The 23,892-nt window shown below is 38.6% G+C and overlaps 1 protein-coding gene across 1 annotated transcript; it reads right to left on the minus strand.

Moving 5' to 3' along the window:
* Window positions 1-2,515: 2,515 nt before the first annotated feature.
* On the minus strand, window positions 2,516-23,464 carry ATP7A (ATPase copper transporting alpha). The gene is made up of 22 exons (XM_084294065.1): window positions 23,339-23,464; window positions 19,806-20,295; window positions 18,333-19,070; window positions 16,951-17,157; window positions 15,745-15,908; window positions 15,217-15,378; window positions 14,508-14,584; window positions 14,085-14,310; window positions 13,418-13,651; window positions 12,903-12,994; window positions 12,392-12,519; window positions 12,053-12,207; window positions 11,613-11,747; window positions 10,591-10,785; window positions 10,216-10,398; window positions 9,839-10,052; window positions 9,025-9,171; window positions 8,655-8,797; window positions 8,118-8,321; window positions 7,439-7,556; window positions 6,800-6,902; window positions 2,516-5,977 (listed from the first exon to the last, which is right to left on the minus strand). Exons 1-22 carry the CDS (start codon window positions 23,444-23,446, stop codon window positions 5,701-5,703), a joined length of 4,500 nt encoding a protein of 1,499 aa, XP_084150191.1. The 5' UTR covers window positions 23,447-23,464; the 3' UTR covers window positions 2,516-5,700.
* Between the last annotated feature and the right edge of the window lie 428 nt (window positions 23,465-23,892).

A 23,892-nucleotide genomic window follows, 5' to 3' on the forward strand; every position in this document is an offset into this window, starting at 1 on the left:
TAGGAGCTAATTTAAAACTTAATTGTCCAAGATATTTAGCGCTTACAGAGACATGGGGCAATGTGGATATATGGTTGTAGGCGAGTTCAAATTTTGCAGCAGGTATAAAGGCTGGTTTTACTGATGTGTGATCCTCTTATGGTGATACTGTAGCTAGGCTGGTCTGTACAGTGAAACTGGACTGGCTCACGAGAATGAGATTTTTTCTGTGGGATTGGAAAGATTAAGATTTTCCAGACTTCAAGACACAATTTCACCCATATAGCTTATGTTATTCCCTTTTGGCTTTGTCTGTAAAACCTCCTGAATGACAAAAAGTGGTAGAAAAATGCTTGATCTTACCCTAAATGCAGTTGAGATATGTTTTATACCTTGGGAGACTGGCTGTGGCTTTAGTCAAACTCTCCCACACCAGTGATGTGGTGTTGTATCCATCCTGGGCACAGGGACAGAAGCCTGAGGATGCGGACTGAGGTGCTTTTGATCCACGTCACTAAACAATTTGCTGCAAAACAGCAAACAGCAGCTGGACATAAGTGCCAAAGAAAGTGGCCTGGTTAATCTTTTCTTAAAATACATAAATAAATTCAGCCATAGCTTAAAAAAGAGGTTGTTCAAATTGAAGCGAGAAAGTTCACATGCTCTCTTACCCAAAATAACTGAAGATATAAATAAAACAGACCTAAATGTTTTTGTTACTATTTCTGTGCAACAAGCATGTATTTTCAAAACCACAGGGGCGAAAAACCTGGAGGCTTCCACACCTGCTGGAGCGTATTAGGCCAACAGGAGGCAGTCCAAGATGACTAAATTACAGTGTTGGATCTTAATTGAAAGCAAAATTTTCAGTCGTGGAAAGACTCGGATCCAAACTCAGCTTTCTACATAACAGCAGACCCATCAGAGACAAAGACTGATTATGCCTAAATTTAGTGGTCAATGGACATGTCTGTACAGCACAAGGGATCTGTCACACCGTGCTCCTTTAGAACAAGGCTAGAAGTACCAGCTTATGGCCCCTTCCCACGCTGTTCCCCAGTGCAGCAGGATCTGCCCACCAAACCTCCTGTCTCCGTGTGAGACCAGCTCAATGTGAGGCAAAGATGAATTGGGGTCCCATGAAGAGACTCTGGCCTGAGTGATGCAGAAAACCAAAACAGAACTCCCCTTCCAGCAATACAATAAAAACAGCACCACAAAACTCCAGGAGAAACCATTCCAGCCCATCTACCTGCAGACAGGAATAAGGAAGATGCTCAAGGTGGCACGGTGGGGAAGCAGGCAGAGGCCTTGGCAAACAGGGAACACAAAGTGTTTTGGACAGAGCAGGTTTTCTGTTTTTTTATTGTTCAACCTGTTTAGTTCCAATGCTGGAGAGATGCTTTGAGAAAGCTCATAAATATACATGTACGAGCCTTCTTCAGGCTTTGCACTTTTTTTTCTATCCTGACATAAGCTGACGGTAGAAGGCTCTCCAGAAAAATGTCAGTCAGCAACCCCAGCCTGAGGACCAGTCAGGATAAAAAGGGCAGTTGGGCTGAGGAGCTGAGAAGGGTGTCTGCTCCTTTGTTTGCTGCTCCTCACTGCTCAGGATAGCACCTATAGGTGTGGGATTTGTGCTAGATGAGGCCCATTCAAGTGATCCTTTTTGGGATGGGAGCTTGGCCATCTCCATGACAGGAACAGAGGAGGACTCACACTTTTCTCTTCACTGCTTGCGTGACACTTTGCTCTGGGACATGGAGTGACTGCATAAGTGACTGTGCTTTAGGCCAAAAGGTAACAGGTACGAACTGAAACAAAGGGTATTTCACCTAAACCTAAGAAAAAAATATATATTTAAAAACAAACAAACAATAAAACACAGAGGGTGACTGACCACAGGACCAATTTACGCAGAGAGATGGTGGAGATACTAACATCTGACTGGACACAGTACGGGGAACCTGCTGTAGCTGGCCTGCTTGGATGGATTTGGACTTCATGACCTCCAGCAATCTTCCAAACTCACCCACTCTGATTCTGTAGTAAGGCGACACTCTTTATGAGAGGATTATTCCACAATTTCCCAACTTTCACTAATACCACTTGCCAACAGCCCTACTCTTTCATGTAGGCTGGGCATGTTGCTCAAGGTCATGCAGTTTAGTAGAGCTGTAAAATATACATAGGAAACACCAATCCTTACCTTTTTGCCAAATAAACAAAAAAAGACATTGTTTCACCTTTCCAGTTTCAGAGGGAGCTCTTACTGGGTGAAGATGAAATGCACGCAACATGCAAAGGCTGCTTTCGAAATCCTGATGCTGTACATGCCCATTTCAACCTGCTGAAGGGCAATCCAGCAGCATCATGCCCCAGAGATGCCATGTGTTGCCTTTTAAATTGGACAGTGTGTAAGGAACGGGAAGAAATTCTGCACAGCTAGCAGTAGAATCTATAAAGTCAGCACAAAAAATATTTTGAAGAGATCACAGAACATGATTTAAAAAGTCTTTGGATGCTACATTTTTATTACATAGTTTATAATTGTCATTATGATGATAGAGGCACAGTTAATAGAAAGTGCAAGACTACATTTTTTTTCCAGATACAAAGAAATGTAACAGCACTAAATTAACATTCTATAACAACGTTCATTTCTCCATTTTTCATACCAAAAAAAGGAATTAAAAATCTTAAGTTTAAAGCATTCGGATGGAACTTCTGTTTTAAACAATATTTGTAATAAATAAAATTGTTTACTTGGTTCATTGTGTTTTGTCAGCTTCACATTCTTCATTTAAAATTTCAAGTGTCTACACTTTTAAAAGTTTATTGGCAAGATTCAAAGAGCAATTTTTAAAGCCTTGAGCATATGTACTGTTTCTCCCTTTTTAAATAAAGTACAGGTTTTATAAATAGCTAGTTATAGAAAACAATAACATAGACAAGTAATACATAATTTCATTTGTAACTATGCTTCCAAGTGATATTTTCAATTCTCGAATCCAAACAGTCTCCAACAGGAATAAGATACTTACATATTAAAACATTTATATTTAGGAAAACATTTACCTTTCACATGATTTCACTTGTACTGTACAAACTGAAAAATACTTTGGTTTTTCACTGTAAAGCACCTTATAAAATATTTTAATCACCTGACAAACATTTCGTAAGTCAATACTACACATTTGGGGGAGGAGGGGCAGGACTGGACAGAACCTATTTTCAAAACCTAGACTCTGAATTCCTTAATCAGCTATACAGCACTCAAATGCACTGTGTACTAAACTCAGGTTCAGAAGACATTTCCAGACAGATTTTCCTAAAGAGAAAAACTGGACTGAAAGGGACTTTCTGGGCCAGTAAGTCCTGACCAGTGCTGCTGCAGGTATGACTTCATATGAGCCTTTCAGAAACTCCAGAGCAATTTGGTTTCCACTCATACTATCTCTAAAAATTAATTTGGAAAGAATTTAGTAAACTCTTCATGCTGCTTTATCTATCAAGCAGGAATATAACGTTGTATTACTACTCTGTTTCCTGCAATAAGAACATGATGTCTGTCACTTATATTCCACATGTACCATAGCCAGGGGCTAGCCCAGCTCCTGCAGTAGTGAAACTCCCATCTGAGAGCATGTCAAGATCTGCCTTGTGTCTCCACTGCATGGTTAAGATGACCAATTATCAGCAAAACAAAGACAAAAAAAAATGCAAATCACTTCTTTTGTTTCATCTGCAGAATCTTGCCAAGAACAACACTGAGAGTGAGCATGGATTAACAAGAAAACCAAAATCTTTGGAAACAGTTTACATGGTCTTGAAGCACTAAAAGCTGTTTGACAGCATTCTGCTGGTTTTCAGGTAATTATCCACTTCGTAAGAAACAGCTTTGTGAGAAACTGCTTTCTTGCTGAAAACTGAGAAAAACATCTCATGGAATGGCTTTGCAGTAACGCATCTCAGCACTTCTTAACATAATATACACATCGAATCTAATTAAAATTAAAACATATTCACTTAGAGATACTAAGAACCTTATTCTGCAACAGAAATACTTTGTTTCTTACACCAGTGGCAGCAACAATTCCGAATTATGTTGTTCTCACTGCAATTTAAGAAGTATACTGATTCACTAACAACATAATCCACAGTACAACTTTGCTGCTTTCATACACTGGTACTTTTCCTGGTAGTTAAAAAATAGTAAAAAAAAACAAAACAAAACCCTACTTATGACTTCCTACATGCATGATCTATGCATTGACAACAGACTTCAAGTTAAAAATGAGACTATTACAGAGATCTGTCATTCTGCATTGGGTATTTCTGCTCTAAAAGCACTATTGGGAATTACATGTTTACACCATTAATTGCATTTTATTATTTTGTTAAACGTTATGGAACCTAGTAATTGTTTTAGATCGCTGTCTCAGCACAGGATTTAAAGAACAAGATTTATTAAGTAACAAACAGGTAGCTAGCTACTGGGTGATGAACACCAACTCTATTTCTCATTGAGAATTTTTTAATATTCAAGATTTAATGATCAAAACCTGCATTTTGAGATTTCAGTTCTGTAACAAATGAAGTTGATCTTAATTCACAAAGCCTGAATCTGAATATCCCAAACTAAGGAGGTTTGGATCTATAAGTGGGCTGGGGAGCACTCCTGGCCCACTATCTCTACAGGCAACTGGTATCAGTGCAGTATGTGACAGATAACAAAATCTTTGATGATGATAGATACCCAGAGATTGAATTGGAAGTATTTTAAGGGTAGTCTGTGTGACACCAAACTATTCTGGCTCATTTGGGGAGTGCTAGTTGATACTGGAAGCAAGCACTAACTACATTGCTGCCTTTGTAAAAGCTAAGTATTTCAGCTAATAGCACATCACGTTCATATACTCTGATGATGATAGAGTTTTTGGCTTAGAGGTTGAGAAAGAGCAAGCATCAACCCATTCAGCCTTCAAGCACACAATCTTAGGAGGAGTGTACTGGAACAGGGATGTATAGGAGTTAAACATGGGTACAATGTTAAGATTGAAACCCCAAATCTCAGTCATCTGTCTAACAGAAATCCAGATCACAGACAGTGAGATGTTACGATGCTAGGAGTGTGAAAAGCTGGAACCAGATGTTTACAAGAAGACTGGCATTGAGAGGAACCATTCCTGGTACAAGGCGGGCTACAGATACAAGAGCAATCCTTGAAGTTTTTAAGGCACATCTATCTGCAAACACAACTTTCAGTATTTCACAGATGTGGGAGTTTGTAATTTTTTTAAACACAGTACTAAACTTGGCTATGCATAAAGAAGCCTGTTACAAGGCTGGGAAATGCATTTCTGGTTCCTTAGTCTCCTTAATTGTATCTTGACATTCCGCCAAAAAAAGCAAACTTCATGGAATGGTAACACAGCTCTGTTCACAAGCATTAACGGCTTCTACTCCTTTTTTTTTTTTTTTGTTAAGTCTAACTAAAAAAAATAAAAAGGATACTGGAAGGTCACTAACAAACCTGTTTTCTACATTAAGGAAGAAATACCTGTACAGATCAAACCCCATAAACCTAGAAAATAATCGGTAACGACCTCCAGAAGTGATCACTGCTTGCACAGACTTGTAGACAGTTGCTAAGGTTGTTTTGGTTATTTTTCCATTTTGTTTCTTCTGCCTTTTTTTGAGGGCGTGTGCGCGATTCTTTCATAATGTTGTGTCATCATCTTCTCCAAAATCTCCCACCAACAACGAATGCTTATCTGGTTCATTAAGAACTATGCTGTTCACTGAACGCTTGTCTGAAAAGAGAGAATTTATGGAGGCTCTGCTGTAATTGATGATGCGATCCATTAAGCTCAGTTTACGAGAGTTTGTGCCGGTCTCATCAATTCCGATATGGACACTGATTTCTGATGAGCTCTTGTGCTTCATTTGGCCACGGGCCCGGAACTCGAGTTTCTCAGAACTTGGTTTCTGGTACCTATAGGAAGGGGGGAAAAAAAAAAGAAAAGCTGACAATGTGTCTCAGGATGAAGTCAAGTACGCTAAAATATGGAAAGAGGCTAGCCTTTAAGTGCTATAATCATGCACAAGCCGGAGACATTTATAATATGAGCCACTATACAGTGATTGAAGTCTCAGGCTTTGTGAGTCTCCCATACAACCAGAAGTTGATTCTGTGCTTTTGAGCCAGGATGCAGAAGAATAGGTAAAGCAGACAGGTATCACTCAGCATTTAACTGCTTTAGTGGCACTGAGCATCTGCAAAACATGTAACAGCAAAGTGTATCTGCTAACATTTACCAGGTATTCTGCTCCGCTTCCTCTGAAACCAAGTGTGTTAAGTGGACAGCAAAAGCTATCATTCCTACCTCAGTGCTACACTGCTCCTAACTGTGAAGTAAGGAAACAAATTCTTCACTGACAAATGCAGCTTGGTTTATCACCAGTCCTCAGCGCTTGTGCAGAGTGTACAGCTGCGTTGTCTCAGAAGCCTCACTTTTCAGCATGTTCAGACAAGATTTCTCAGAAACATACAAAGGGCACTAAGGAATTTGAAATTTTGAACACACTTTTGAGTTCTATGTTTGTCTTAATTTTTAAATACTACCTTCTGAAATATTATGGGCTGACTACTCTTCTCAAGCAAGAATCAACCACTGCCAAGCACAGACTTGCCCAAATTGTTTTCCAAAAAGTTTCAATATCTGTCACAGCCTCACATTCAATTTCTGCCACTTAAAGGAAAAGACCTGAGCTTCAAATCCAAGTTATAAATAACAAATAAGTTTTTCATACTCACATCTTCAACAGCAAAGAAGAAAGCACAACAGAGACAGAGGACGCAGCCATTGCTGCAGATCCCATCCAAGGTTGCAAAACCAGACCAATGGGCAGGAACACACCTAGAAAAAGAAAATAATGAGTTTAGAGCAGGAACACAGCATTCTTCACATATGAATCCAACGCCTTATGGAAAAACACAAAACTTCATGAGGACTTTCTAATTTAGTTCCATTTCTATTATTTAAGTAAATGATTCTAGTCTAGTATTAAATAACAAACATTCAATGCAAATATTTATGTCCTATCTCACACAGAACCCACATGTGAATGCAGCTGACCATGTCACTTATACAATCTGAAATTCAGAGGCAGGCATGTCTTGCCAGCCTTGCAGTAAACTGCTTGTTTATGGGATCAAGTTCATTTAATAAACAGTTTATCTTACAGTCATTTTGATGTGCTGAGCATATCCACAGCAGCTGTAATGCGGGAGATGAGAATGCACAAATTGCCTGCAGAGGTTACAGTGGTATAAGAGCTCTGCTCTTAACATCCATCAGAAATAAAGAAAATGGATGCTCTTCCATACAACAGTAAATCCACGTAATCTACTGGCTAAGCACAGTTTTATTACCACAGGAAAACGTTCACATACCAGCAGCTATGGGAACTCCAATGAGATTATAAATTAGAGCAAAGACAAAGTTGATCCGGATCCTTTTGACAGTCTTCCTTGATAAATCTATACTCGCTACCACATCCATTAAGTCATCCTGGAAGTTAATGTTTATAGGAGAAGTCAGAGATAAAAAACATACACATCATGTCACCATACCCCCATTTTAAAGCTAACTACCAGACACTGGACATAACAGACTACATGCAATAAATAAGTTGCTCTATTTCATCTGCGTAGAGCCCATACAATGAGCATCAGCCTCGTTTCAGATGCCACCACAGCCCAAACAATGTATGCAGCGCTATCTGTAGGGTACAGGTGTAGACAACACAGCTTCTGTCGAGGTATTGTTGATACACAGGAAGAAGTGACTGTAACCTTACAGATACTCTGATATGTTCCTTAAATATGATTTATGTTTGCCACAGGTCACCTCATTTTTTCTTCCTTTGCCAACTCTTGAATTTGGATTACCCCTGAATTTGTAGGAGCAAGAACATGGGGCAAGCTTCCTTTACAGGTCAAGTACCACTACTAAACAAGCAAGACAAAGACCATCTCCAGTTGCACTGGCTTATGATGGTACTACACCTCAGCAATAGTCTGAATCACTCAAGACATCACCTCATTTTCATGAAACATTCTTCTTTCTTACCTTAATTAGAACCACATCAGCTGCCTCGATGGCTACATCAGTACCCGTGCCAATAGCAATTCCCACATTAGCCATAGCAAGTGCAGGAGAGTCATTGATACCATCTCCAACCATGGCCACCCGTTTTCCTTCATCTTGTAGCTGTTTCACTTTGGCTACTTTGTGGGAGGGAAGAACCTCTGCAAACACTTTGGAGATGCCAACCTATGGGGAAGGGTAGAGAAAGAGAACACAGGAGTAGCTTTCCTACTAGCTATCAAAGTTTCTGCTTCTAATAATGCAATTATGAAAGCCAAAACCCATGTTATGCTCTTGAGTCAAAAGACCAAACCCTAACATGAAAACAGCTCTGATTTCAACGTTGACACTGCACCTATTCAAAAAGGCTTTAGTTACCCTCTAATTCTGAGTTTTATGTCAGCATTTTTCATCATAGACCAGTTCTAGACTAGCCACAAGCATTATCAACATGACAACATCCTTTCTGTAATTGGGTTGTGGCAAGCTTCAAACCCAAACACACGCAGAACAGCTTACCTGAGAGGCAATTGATCGTGCTGTCTTGCTGTTGTCACCAGTCATTAGAACAACTTCTAATCCCATACTTTTCAAAGTGTAGACTGCCAGCTCAGCTTCTGGTTTCACAGTATCAGCAATAGCTATCAAGCCACAAAGCACTCCTAAAAACACAAAGCAGGAGTTAGTAATAAATACTCTGTTCATTTCTTTTGGGGGAAGGAAAAGGTGACATTTTCTCCTGTAAGACAGTGTAACAAAGCTTTAGCACTTCATCTCTCTCCATCCCATTAGTCTACTTCAGGTGTAACTGCTAAGGCATTAGTATTTACCAGTTTCTATTTAAGTGGTGACAAGTCACCTCTGAATGAATAGACAGCAACGAACTTACCATCGACAGCCGTAAGAACTGCTGTGCGACCTTTCCTCTCATGCTCGATCATGGCTTTATCAACTTCATTTTTAACAAGAAGTCCATTTCTGTTCATCCATTCCCGGTTCCCAATAAGAACAGAGTATTTTTGAGAAGTCACTGTAGCTGAAGGAAGAACAAGTCTTGTCATCATACAGATAACTAGCAAGTTAATTATCCAGCTAATCCTATCCTGCTCTCTCGGTATGCTCTGAAATATCATTAAAGAGTCTAATCAATATTGAGAGAGATTTTCTTTTTTGCCAAGCCAATCTTCTCATGTGTTCATGAACAGAATAGTACTGACATTTCTTCAGTAATAGGTAGTTACCACTTCAGTAGACCAAGAATCACAGGTCAAGGGACAGTAAAAGACAAAGTCCCTTTATCAGTGCCTTTAATTTAGCATCCTAATATAGTTGAAAGATATAATAGTGAACTACTCTTGATTGAAAACCAGTCAAATGTGTAAGCACACATAATTTTGGCTAGCAAATAGGGACTTGGGATGAAGCAAAATAGAGCTTAGAGAAAGCTCCTATATGTTTTTTCAGCTCCACATTTAACAACTTCCAATTGTATTTATACCGACAGAATGTTTTTAACCAAATGTTCCAAGTGATGCGTGAGCATGAAATAAATAAATGACCGCCTCTATTTCATATGTGCCTTGATGCAAGCCCAGTTCTACAGGGCTGAAAAAAATGCTCTCATTCTTAAGGATCCCGATTAAGACCAAAAGCCTAAGTCCATCTTGCTATCCGTTTTATTCTATAAAGTGGAGTTAGCTTACTTGGTAAATCAGCATCGATAATCAAAGCAGGCTGCATTGATTCCTCCATGTTTTCCTCAAGTTTCACAAGTGTCACATTTTTAACATTGTTTTCTTCAACCATTTTATTTTTCCTGTAGAGCAGCGCTTCAATATTGGTGACTTTACAGCTAATGCCACAGCCTGGAACTACCTGAAAATCTGTACATGTCCCAAGGGTTTCTGAGTCCAGTTCCTAAAAAAAGCGATAGCAAAAAGAAGACTGAAGTGGCTCCAAAATTTTCCAGCTTTCCATTTGAATACATCGATTACTTTCTAAACGATGCCAGTCTATTCTGACATATTAAGTAATGCATTAGTTCTTCTGTAATACAAATGTCTTTTCCTACACAATTTACCTTTTTGCAGTACTTTGTTATTGCTACTCCAAGAGGATGTTCGCTGTTACTCTCTGCAGTTCCCACGATGGCCAGCATTTTATTATGTGGCATCCGGTTACTCTCTACTAGGTATTTCACACGCATCACTTCTGGAGTCCCATGAGTAATCGTACCGGTTTTGTCAAATACAACCACCTTTACCTGCAGTAAACCAGGAAGATTTCATTCAACGAACAAAGCTTTAATGTAGATTTTCCTCAGAGCACCCCACTTTTAACCCAGCTTACTAACATGCCACTCACAAACATGCAATGATCTGCTCAGACAGGAATTAGCAAAATGCTCCTGCTACCCGCCCTTGGAGTTCTTGTAAAATTAACCCACATTTCTTACCTTATGGGCCATCTCTAACGGTTCTCCTCCTTTGATCAGTATGCCATTCTGGGCTCCTACACCAGTACCAACCATCACAGCTGTTGGCGTGGCTAACCCCAGGGAACAGGGGCACGCAATACACAGGACTGTGATAGAGGCTTGGAAAGCAAAGCGGATTATCACCTCTGCTGCAGAAATGCTCTTATTGTAACCCTAGTGACAGAAATTCATGTTAGTGACGAAATAAAACAAGGAGAACATGGAATTCAACTACATGTTGCCTTTGATGTAAAAAACAAGAAATGCAAACATGCAAATTAAAGAATTAGAATTAAAAAGTAAAGCACAGGAAAAATATGCCAAAGCTAAGATTAATGACAAAATTAACAACCAGTGACTAAATTGTGCTCTATACTGCATATACCCATGGTTTGTTTTATTATAGGACTTCTCCTTATATAGGGTACTACACTCTATGTCATATGCAAAAGCAAAGATATGAAGATTGCTCTCCTGCAACTAGTAAATTCTAACCAGAAATACTAGTCCACCAAGAAACCTGAGATCTAAGCAACCACAAAGTACAAATTAAGATTTTGATCCTCCTCTGGCATCTGTAAAATATATGAATTTCACTGATTTCAAAGATGAATTTACACAAAGTTGTAAGAAAAATAAAGAAAAATAGAGTAAGAATTGGAATTTGTGACAGCATTTGTGAAAGCATTTCTTTTCCCAACAGAGAAGGAATGGAAATCAGGAAATTTCAAGGGTTAGATTTTTTTTTCTTTTCTGTTTCTCTTTTTAAAACTAACTTTCAGGAGTCGATTAATTACTGCAAACTCTCTTTAAATAGAAATGTCAGAATGGTTCTGTAGTGTAATATATAGCTGAAAAATATAATAATTTCATATGGGTTATTCTCCCCCCAAGCAACTGCCTGCAAGAATAATCCAAAAATGGAGCTGTTGCAACCTAATACATTTGCAGACTAATTATTTCTGAAATATTTCAGAAGGTGTTTAACGAGATTTACTTACCATAAAGTATTTTTCTACTATTTCGAAATCCACAAATCCAATTATAATCCAGGCAAAAAGGGTAACCACAGAAACAGCCACAATAAAAGGCACAAAGTAGCCACTAAGTTTGTCTGCAAATTGCTGAATAGGAGCCTATGAAGAAGAAACGAGTGTCAGCTTCAGCAACGTCACACTTATTCTCTTCTATGCCTTCAGACATAGATATAATCACACCTTCGGTTTTCAGCACATTTGGCATACCACACTTTATAATTACATTTTACTCAGTAAGATGACAAGATTTGGAACAGTGGACCATATCAAAGTCCTTGTTCAGCAAAAGAACTTCATTATGTTGAGATCTGAATTGCAGCTGCAATCTTGACCACTTTGCAAATTATTTGGTACACTGATGCCAGTAAGACGAGACTCAAATGCTTAAGTTCATACTACTCTACCTTTGAGGTCTGGGCCTCCTCCACGAGTTTAACAATCTGTGAAAGAGTTGTATCAGCTCCAACATGGGTTGCTGAAATCAGCAGTGATCCATTCTGATTAATAGAACCTGCAATAACTGTATTGCCAGGTTTTTTAGTCACAGGCATCGCTTCACCTAAGGAAAAGTCAACAACAGATGCTGAAGGAGCTTTTTTGCTGATGTTTTTTATTATAACAACTACCAACTCCTAACATACAGGTAAAAAAAATAAAAGAACATCAGTTTCAACTTCTCTTCAGATTTATTTAAAAGAAAAGAAGAACATGTTTATACTTGCAAAAAAAAAATGCAAGCTTACCTGTGATAAGAGATTCATCTACCATTGAGTGTCCTTCAATAACACGACCATCCACTGGGAATTTGCCTCCTGGCACCACTTTGACAATGTCACCTCGCTGAACCAGTTCAACATCAACTTGCTCTTCACTAGAGTTTTTAAACAAGAGATTGTTAACCAACCTTACCCAGGCAAAAACAGTTGTCACTATACACAAAGCATAATCCCATCAGTTAACATTGTTAACTTATACAAAGGCCATTTCAGAGAGCACTAAGCTTATAATTTTATTTACTTCCCAGATGAGAAAATCCACTTCGTTCCTTATCTTAGCAAAAATTAGCACAACTCCAATAAAACAAATTGGAACAGGATTAATATTTTCTAATTTTAACATTTACATCTTACGTATCTGCCAGCAAAATCTGAAGTTGTTTTCTTCATAGTTCTACAGACTGATAACATTTGTATGTGAACTACTAATATTAACAGAAAAGGAACATCAGAAAAAGCAAATGACAAAGTAAGATACCTTAAGAGAACGTTATCAGGGCCCAAGGTAACAATAGTTGCTTCAGTAGCTTGTAATGAAATTAGTCTAGCCAGTGCTTCTGATGTTTTACCCTAGAATAAGAAATTCCTTATTTTTCTGACTATGGTATTGGAAAAAAAAATCACAGGGTAAATGACAACCAGATATGTTGTGATTTACTTTGTTAAGAAAATACTTCCTGCAAACAGATTTATATTAAGTCATTTCATATTTTTACTACTTCAGTTATTGTAGATGATTTTATAATAAATAAGGTCAGAAGAATCTAAGAAAGCTTTTTCATCTGATTTTTAAAATATAAAGCATTCAGAAACAATACTCAGTGTCTTATAGCTTGCAAATATGATGCTTTCCATTCAGTGAAGATGTCAAGAACATACCTAGCTTACTAAACCTATTTTACTATATTTTACCAGCGCAACCTATCTGAAATAAAATTTCCACCACTACACTCATTTTGACCAACACATCACAGGTATTTTTATTTTCCTTACCTTTGCAACATGCTCTAGCCACCGGCCCAATGAGATGAATGCAAGCAGCATGGGAGGTGTGTCAAAGAAAGTCACGGGGTTTACTTTTGCTTTTTCAGCCATTGCAACTAGAAGAATAACAAATGAGTAGACGAACGCAATGGAGGTTGCCAGAACAATGAGCACATCCATGTTTGCGGTTTTGTGCTTCAGTGCTTTGTATGCCTGTATATAGAAGTGCCAGCCTCCAAATATCTGTAACAGCAACAGTACCAGTTATACATTATGTGTGCTTTTAACAGACAGCAGCAGTTTTTCCCTGAGAGGAAGACACCCCTTTTTTTTTTTTTTTTTTGTCATTTGCATTCTCCATCACCTAGTGAAGTCCTAGCTGTAGGCAAGAGCTGTATCTTTACCTCAGTATTCTTAGGTCACCTCACCATGCTCACCAGCTAGAGCTAGCCAAGCTGCCTCCGATGCTCTGACTGCACAGCACCTACACATTGACTGACGTGCCCAAAGCAGTACCTAGCACCGCATGTTTTCAGCGGCAGTGTTAGCGTCTAACAGCCTCAAAAACAATTTGAAGCAGCAGATTTACAGTCACTTGCCAAATTTCATTTCTTTGTTGTCTTCCACTTTGATTGTCTAACCCCACCAAACTCAGAGCTGCCATGTTCTCACTTACCTGTACAGGGACACAGAGTATAAATGACAGAAAATTCATAACAGACAATCCTGGCAGGAGCTGGCGTTCCAGGAACATAGAGGAGTGAATGGCCTCCATTTCCTCATCACTCATGTTGTGGTGTGCGCGAGCCTCCGAGAGTTGACTGTCCTTGACCATCATGTAAATCATCATCACCATGACAGGAATACAGAAAGCCAGGCTCACAAAAAAAGCCCTTCTCCACCTCAGGTTTAAAAAAAAAAATAATTACTTGTTTTGCAGGTGAGTGCTCAGTAATATTTTAGCTAGCAAGTCTGCACAAACTAACAAAAAAAAATCATTAAGTTTTACTATTGATTAAAAGACAAAACATTAAAAAGAGTAATCAAAAATGTTTACAAGATGCTTATATAGAATCTAAATATGTCCAGGAATACTTACTGCCTTATTTCCCGTTTATGATCTAGGTGACTAGCAGATCTGTCTTTTTTGACTAAAGTAGTCGCAAAACCTAAATCCTACAGGAGGAAAAAAAAAAAAAAAAAAGAAAAAAAGAACAAAAATTAAAAGAGAACAGTCACTTTGTAAAGACAACTTGCACTCCTATAAATTTATGGACAGATTACTGATTTTGCCAGCCTTGCAATTGATTTGTTTTATTAACATTCCTGATACAATTGCTTTTCTCTCTGCACAAGTTAACCCACAAAGTAATAGTCTGATGTAGAAGTCAACTTTTCTAGAACATTCAAAAAGTGCTCAAAAATGCAGCTTTCCAAAATGGTTAATCCTGAAGCACAGAAGTATAAAAATTGAGGGAGAATGCCAAGAAAGTTCTGTTATCTTTCCTTTGCTACAGAACTCAAGGATGGGCTTCACTTTTTGGCAACCTGTAGATTTATCTTCAATTCTACCATAGCCTAGCTTCCCCAGTCTCTCTTTAAACACTTGGACAAAGTCACTACAGATCATTGCTTCTCAGCCAGAACACACACAATATCTGCAGAACCCTGCACTGAGAGCAAGATAAAGATGGATGAGACAATTTTTTCCCCCCCTATAATAGCCTTCTTCCCTTCTGCTATGGGGTATGTAACGGTTCAAAGGACACTGCATATTTTATTAGACTTGTTGCCTTCATGAAACTTACCTTTATCACTTGTATCACATCTCGAGGACCTATAATCTCAGGATCATATTTGATGTGTGCTTTGTTGGTTGCAAGAGCTACTGAGCAGTATAAAACACCATTAGTCTTCATGAGGGTAGATTCTATTTTGTGCACACAAGAAGCAGATGCCATTCCTCCCACCTGTAAAATAAAGGTTCCCTGTGGTTATCAAAACCAAATATTAATATATCATATGAAATGGGAAAAGAAAGTGTGCTTATGACCATCCCAAGCTACTTATTGCCTATGGTTAGGGTCTGAAGCAGTGGGACGGAGCTCACTTGTGAAGGATGAAAGCCCTACAGCGGAAGCATGGCGCAGAACACGTTTTAAACTCTGCTGAACCTCTGCTGTCTCTTCATGCTGAGAGCTGGAACACTAAGCTAGAGTCTGCTCCAAAAAAAATAAAGAAAAAATCACAGAAAATCCTGCCATATGCAGAATAATCCCCTGAAAGCAAGTCCAATAGATAAAGACAGAGGTGGTTGTTTTTAATTACTAGCTTACAACAAGATCCAGAATTCCATCTCCTTCACCAGAGTTTTCCATCACAGTAGCTCCAAATCCCAGTTCTCGTATGAGCTCTGCGATAGCCGAAGGGTGTATGACAGCAGGATTATACCTCACTTCTGCCTTTCCTGCCATTAGCGCAACAAGTACTGAATGTATTCCTAGAAAACAAAATGCACAGATAGCAGTTGATGTTTAAGAAAAACACTTAATGACATTGTGACAGCACAATAGCAGTGCAATGATACTGAGAAACCTACCACATTTTAGGCACATACAAACAAAAACAAGCATTTTTGGGAGATGTATAAGCAGTGTAGCAAAGACTTGGGAGCACAAACATGAAGAATTAATACATTACTCCAGGAGAAAAACATGCAATTCACATTTACCATCTGTCTAATTACAAACATTCAATTTACTTTGTATGAAAAGATGACCATTTTGACTTTAAAAACCACTTCTAAAATACACTCTGGCATACTATTTTGATCTAATTCTAGAATTTCTAAAAACCCTTTAAGAACTTGAGTGAACGTGTTTCAGAAAGGGTAGATCTAACAATATGCAATCCTACTGTACACTCAGTTAAAAGGAAAGTACAAAAAGCTTTTAGAATGAAGAAATAAAACTCCAAGTTAACTTGGAATATGTCCATCTTCATTATAATAATTAAACACAGTCTATAATTATAACTCTTCATTATAGTTATGCAATTATTTGTTCCTGCGAATAAAATCATCCCTCTGACAGAAATATAGACATCATTGTCCTGACTTGTGGAGCTGAAGTTACCTTACATCTCTTTAATCCATACTAATACTGCCATTCTCCAATAGCTGTTTCTGATACAGACATGTACACTTCTGCAGAGTTGCAGACCTGGGCAAATCACTCCAGTTGAAGAGATTCAGTTTAGTTTCATGAGGATCCCTATTTGATCTCTATATATTCTCTTCAGAGAACCTCATCTCCTGCTTTTGCAAGGGCAGTCTCCAGCCAGCACATCAACAAAACAGCAAGAATTACATTCTCTTTTCATCCTACAAACCAACTACAAGTCAACTATGTTCTCCCTCATGAAGTACCAGCAACGGCACTTCTCTTAACAACCCACTAATTAAAAACAGTGCACGTAAGCTAGATGGATTCTCTAAAAGAAAAGCTCAGAAATTTAACAGGTTACACTGACATATATCTTACCATCTTCTCTTCTCAAATTCCTCTCAATGTTGGCTACACACGAAGCACACGTCATTCCTGTGACTTGGACATAGCACTTGGATATGCTCTTTGCCTCTTGTTTAGCAGCATGGTTTGGTGACGGTTTGGAGGTAGGCTCAGTTCTGAGAGATGCCAACTGCTCATCGGGTGAGGGTTGAGTTACCCCCACAGGGAGTTCTGTCTTCGCTGAAGAAGAGATTGAAATTCATGACACCACGAATAGACACTGCGATGAGCTATGACCTGGCATTAATACACGTTGCTGCAAATTTGCAGACCAAGAAGCAGTAACTGTACGTGCCTTATTAAGGCTCTCGAGCACAGGAGTAAGTCTGCTTTCTTTTGCTTATTGAAGCAACAATGGTTAGGCCTCTGATGAACTTGCTATTGTTACAAATTTTCTTTTCCTCATTATATTCATCTGTCCTGCTGTACATCCTCTGCCCTCTTTGGCAGGTCACAAGCTAAGCCTCTGCCTTTCAACCTTAGTTTTACATGCAAATGTATTGACTTTACCTGGGGTACAAAACAAATGAATGTTTTGCAAGCAAATTCAATGTTTTTGACCTTTGAGAAGGGACCTCAAGCCACAGAGAGCTGCTTCTTCCAGCAATTCAGGACAAGCTATGTGTAGGCAGGAGCAGTATGAAAGGGATTAAATACAAGCACCTGACTTCACTGCTTCAGTTATTGACATAAAATATTTCACCTGCTGTATTAAATTTAATCTTAGCAAATAAGAAATGGAGCCTCTGCATTCCCTTGAGAAGCCTCTTTACATTAACGTCCATCTGCATTTTCTCTGTAAATATTCTGGACATCATTATCTAGCCATCTGTTCCCATTGCACAATTACTTTCAGTGTACCAGACATCATGTAAGCATAATTTTAACCTCCTCAGTGATATCCACACTCTACAGATTCTTGTCACTCCTCAGCCATGCCCAAGTCTGGCTAAACAACCCCTCAGTTACTTCACACAAGTTAAATCTCTAGTAGATTGCTGCCCTGAAGTTTCTTTAGCAGCGAATTATCATTCTTAGCAGCTATCAAAGCTCCATTTACTTTCTACATTCATTCCATAAACATTAAATAGTGGCAAATTGAAGCACCATCTGAATATCAATACTTACTGGATGTATTTGTATTTCCAGGTATCTCAGTACTTTTTAATTAATCTAACATCTTAAAGGAAGCGCTACAGATTTACTTAACTATCTCCTTGACAGTGAAAATGTAAAGCTTCTCTTGACATGCAGGAAGCATAATGTGTAAACTGATAAATCTCATCTTGGGTGGTACCCAATCTCAAACAGAATTGCATAATCTTTTTAAGCTTAAAAGTTTAATATGTCATTACCTGATAAAGACGCATCAAATCCCATATCCTCTATTGAGGATCGCAAGTCTTCTGGGCTTGTTTGCAGAGGGTCATATTCTATAGTCCCATTACTATTTGCCAGAGAGACACTAATGGATTTTACACCTGCCTTTTGGGATATGACTCCCTCAATAGACTGCACGCAAGAATTACAAGTCATTCCCTCAATATTTATCACAACAACTTGAGTAAGCGGCTGGGTAGCATCCTTCAAAGCTGTATGAGACTTCAGTGGAGATGCCAGTGCAGAGAGAAGCGCTGCATGTTCATGTTGGTCAGGAAGGCTGACTTTAAACGTCTCTGGAGACACCGCCTCTATGGCTTTTCTCAGTTCCTCTACGCTAATTAAGTTTGGGTTATAGTTTACAATGGCAGATTTTTTCTCTAATGAAACAACTATATTTGTTACCGACGGGAGTGCTGATATGGTACTCTGAATATTGAAGACACACGAGCTGCAGTGCATGCCATCAATTTTGAAGACAACTGTCTTCGTATCGTTCACATTCTTGGAGTTTTCTTTCAGCGATGTTGTCTCAGAGCCTTTGGTCTGAGTATTCTTCAACCTTTCCAGGTCAATAGCACTGAGTTTGAGGGGCCTAGGCTGCTTTTTGAAAGATGCTGTGAAGCCCACAGCTTCAATTTGACATTTTATCTCTTCTGCTGTAATTAGATGAGGCTGATACACAACAACAGCTTCCTGATTGTCCAAGGACACTGAAAATTAAAAGCAAAAGTAAGCGTGCATTGCTGCCCTGGGTATACCAAGGATGTTGCCCTAAGAACAACAGATCTTGTCAAAGACTTCCAAGAATGCTTCAAACACTCAGAAACTTAACTGCAGTGGAAGGGAGGTTTAAGTGGCTTGGGAAAATCTCAGCGCAATTTAGTGCAACCATTTATTGTCTAGACAATACAACAGTTCTCAAATACTTTTCTCAATTTTTGCTCTTTTCCCAGGACTTTCACAAATGAAATTACTGTTTCTTACTAAATACATCCTTTTATCCAGGGCCTATTGCATTATGTTTATGTTAAAGCTATTTACATAGATAATTTTGTCATTCCTTTTGGATACAATCACAGACATAGCAACATTAATTTTTAATTGAAAAGAAAATATGAACTAACATTGATTACAATACAAAGAGACACCTGGTATTAGAGACTTCTAAAACTGAAAAGTGAAGTTATGGAACTCTACTACTCCAACCTCCCTACAAAAATACAAAAAAAAAAAAAAAAACACACAAAAAACCAAAGCAGTCGCTGAATGCTGTCACACATGTAACAGCAAGAGCCTCATCACAGGTTGAGCCTCCTTCTTTACTGCTAGCCCAAATTAAACATTTAACTACATATCAGGTACCACAAAGAGTAACTGTTGTATTAAACTAATATAAATCCAAAGCATCTCCACATTGCCAGGAGGGGAAATATGTAAGTTTTTACCTTTAATCCGCTGAATTCCTTGCAATTTGCCAACCTTCCCTTCAATAGTGCTGGTGCAGGAATGACAGGTCATCCCCTCCACTTTCAGGCGCAACAAAACGCTACTTGCTTGAGACCAGCTGGAATCTTCACACGTTCCTGGAGTCACTTCTGGTGCTGAAATATTTAAGTCTACTCCTGGGACCATCTGGATAATCTGCTTGCCATTTATAACGGAAGAAAGGAAAGTCACCACTGCAGATTTTTGATCAGAGGACATTTTAACATCCAGGATACCTTTGTTCTCCAGTAGCGTACTACGAATCTCTTTAGATGTTAGAGCTGACTGAGCAGGAATAGTAAGAAAAATAGTGTCAGGTAAAACAGGTTGTGGTTCTGAACCAGCTGATGTAGCATCAAACCCCATGTCATATATTGCTTCCTGTAGTGTTGCTGGAGTCTGTAGCTTTGAGTCATAAATAATGACGGCATTTTTATCCTCTAGAGATACCTTGCAAGGGAAAAAAAAAAAGAACAAACCAATTGAGCAAACTGTAATATTAAGACACAGGAAGTAAAACCCTGCATGGGATTATGAATAGCCTTTATTTGCAGACGTTCGGAATACTTTTCCAGTATTGTTTGTAGCTTTTTATCCATGACAACCTACTTTGAAGGTAAGGCCATACCAATGGCCACCATACAGTAACTTCTCATCTGCGAAACAACACGGCTAGACAAAACACAGAATTGTTTTTCCCAAAAAAAGTTTCAGAATCCTTTACAAAGAGTCTGTCTGGTCTTTTTTTTTTTTTTTTTTTTTTTTAAAAAAAAACTTATGATATCCAGACAGCATTAATGCATTTTATGGGAAAAAAAGAAAAAAAAGAAAAAAAAAAGAACCTTCCAGAGCCAAACTCTCTTGAATTGAGTTAGTCAGTGTAATTCAATCAAAAGCAAAAGAGCCCACAGAAAAAAAAAAATTCTAATCACTTGTACAATTTTGCAGTTAGAAGTAATCACCCTCAGGCTACAAGGATGGAAGAAAATACTCTTTGAAAAATCCCACATACTTAAGTAGCAGTGAAAGGAGTCCAATAATTCTTGGCGTCTTAGGCACAGGCTATTACCTAGCTATGAGGAATAAAGCGCAGCAGACTGAACAGAGCTAGATTCAGTTTTGAAATTAGATACATGACAAACATCAATGGAAGCTGTTTTTCCTCTCTGTACGTTTTTGTGACCCAGAGACTTCCTGACTTAGTACTAACCTTTCACGTTTGACGGTACAAATATCCTCAATTTAATTTGCTCCCAACTGATGATACATCAAACACAATTACTGCAGTTTCCAAAAGCAAAAGCCAATGCCTGCCAGAGGCCCTACACATTATCATTCAATTTTATCTTTACTTTGGGCAAAGCTACAACCTAAAGACCACAGCTGTGATTAAATTACACCAGTTAAATGTTTTTAAGAACCACCTTTCTTCATTTCTGTCCCAATTATTAGCCTCAGCAGAATTAGGAACATGGACATTTACTGGTTTCATTACCGTTGGCAGCAAAATAACCTAAATGCAGCTCTGTTTGTCCGTATTGGCCATCCAACATTCATCTCTCCTGCTGACCTAATTCATAAGAGCTAAACAGAACCCTAAGCTGAAGTTCTGATGCTGCGTGGATAATTACTAATATAATCTCTTGAAATGTATTACTGTGCTATTTTACTCAGACTAAGGTTTTCTAACGTATTTTCTTGTCAAGAGTAGTTTTAGCAATGTCATTCAGATTTGGGATGTTATTTACCTTAGAATATAGAAAGAAACTATTGAGGGTTTTATATTTACAAAACTGTTTAATTCTTTACATAAAAAGCACATGTTCTACATGTTAAATTAAGAATCTCTCCTCTTACTGTCTCAAGTCATCTGCATATCTTCAGAAATCAGCTGAAACAAAAATGCAAGGTTGCAGAAATTACATCTTTTGCTAGAATAATTTGGGGAAGTAAGAGAAGAAGACTTCTGAAGCCAAGGTTATTTGAGGGCATTGCTTTATAAGTCAATTTGAATCTTTGTTTCACCTTGTGTTTGCCAATACCTAGAGATTTGTGTGACATTCCCACAGGACAGAAGTCGTTAGAGTGGAATCCCTGTTTTAAGAGCCCATTCAGTGACCCAAGGGTCTGGTGTCAGAGAACAGCCCCATTATTAAAGCCCCATTAAACTTGAAGATGCAAAACAACATGTCAATACTGCTGTCGTTCACCAAAGATTCTGTGAGCATACACGAACTCCTACTTCATGCAAAGGAAAGCGTACTAAGCGGTGTACCTCTGTCTTTGTGCAGAATGGTTAACAACAAACCCTCTGAAGTAAGCTCCAGGAAACAATCACATGCCCCCCAAATAAGATACTGTACCTGATTCTGGGAAGGACAGATTTCATCTCTGGCATGTCTACTAACATGGAAACAACTTTTGAAGAGACCAGGAAAATATTTTCTGTAGAGTAAAACTCAACTACTACAGAATGATACAGCAAGATTTCACAATCTATATACCCAGTAATTAAGCGTGGCAATTTTCTGCAGCCATAATTGTTAGGACTACTCCTTCTTACACAAATTAGGTCATAAGACTAAAAGCAATCTCCCAGATTATAAATTGTTTTCATTATGAAAACTGCCACAGACTGATGTATTTTTTAGAACCAGTTGGCTCACCCTGGAATATGCTAAAATCCACCATTTTGCTCATGATAGAAAAAAAGATTAATGACATTGATATCTCCTCTACATCAAGAAAGCACTAAAAAAAAAAAAGAGGCTAAAATCAATGCAAATTAAGGACAAAACAAGTAGTTCTGTCAAAAGTTCAAGACTATGGCTCTGCTGCTCTCTCATTCCTTCAATGGGCAGCACAAAAGGAAGGGAACTTCTCATGCCTGAAGGGGATAGCCCTGGCCTACCTGCTACCTTTATGCCATTACTACCACAAAACAGCAGCATTCTTCATGGTGGCCAACCAACTCACCATTAATTGGACACCTCAGGCCCACAAATGCTTTTGAAGCTTTGCAATGACTTGTGTACACTGTCAGCGTAAAAGAAAAAGCCTGGAGGTTTGAGAGCAAAATACTGATACTTACTGAATTTAAGGGGGAAGTACAACTTCGTTTTTAAAATGAGTATAAATTCTAGGGTGTTTGCTTCATCGTATTTAAGATAATCCCGCCCTGATTATTATTATTTTATTTTTACTTTTCTCATTACTTCATAACACTGAATTAAGCATGGAAATTCACAGTATTGAACTGAGGCAGAAATTGACTTAAGGAGTAACAGGTGACAGCTCAACTCCCACTGCAGTACAATAAGCACTTGTTTTTCTCTTGCTTGTACTAGAAATACAGTAGAACACCTCAAAGATCACTTTCCCATTAAATGTACAGGCTATAGTATTCCCACATACTTTCCCCCGTTGGTACACACTTTACCATGGCTTCTCACACAAGAACAACACTTTAAAACAAGCGGGTAGTGCCACTTACTTTAATGTTGTGGACACCATTCCTCTTCCCGACGTGCTGCTCAATGGCCTGAACGCAGGAATGGCACGTCATGCCCTCCACGCCGATGACTATGGATCTTGCCTCCATTGTGAAATCCTACTCAAGTCTTCTCATTTCTGTTGGCAAAAAAAGAATTAGGGCTTTTTTTTCCCCTTCAAATAACTTCAAAGATAAAAATCAAAACAATATGCAGCACTTTAACAGATGATGTACGCTAGTAGATACCAAAACCTGATCAAAATCTGATGCTGAGCACAACTGAACAGGAAGGAGACACTTCGCTACTTGCTCCCGTGTATCCTCAAAGAGAAAATTATTCAGACATTCATAATTCGCTTTGTATTACAATCAAGATCCTTTAATCACACGCAGCAAGCTGTGACTCAGTGGTGTGTGACCCAACTGCTGGGAGAAGCAAGCAAGGAGGAGACACCAGCCCTTGGAACATCAGAACGATCGAGGAGGGCACGGAAAGCTCAGTGACAGACGCCTGCCGTGTTTGTCCACGTCTGTATCTCTTCATCATCACCCTG

This window comes from Netta rufina (genome assembly GCF_964035555.1).
Source record: "Netta rufina genome assembly, chromosome: 12".
Taxonomy (NCBI): domain Eukaryota; kingdom Metazoa; phylum Chordata; class Aves; order Anseriformes; family Anatidae; genus Netta; species Netta rufina.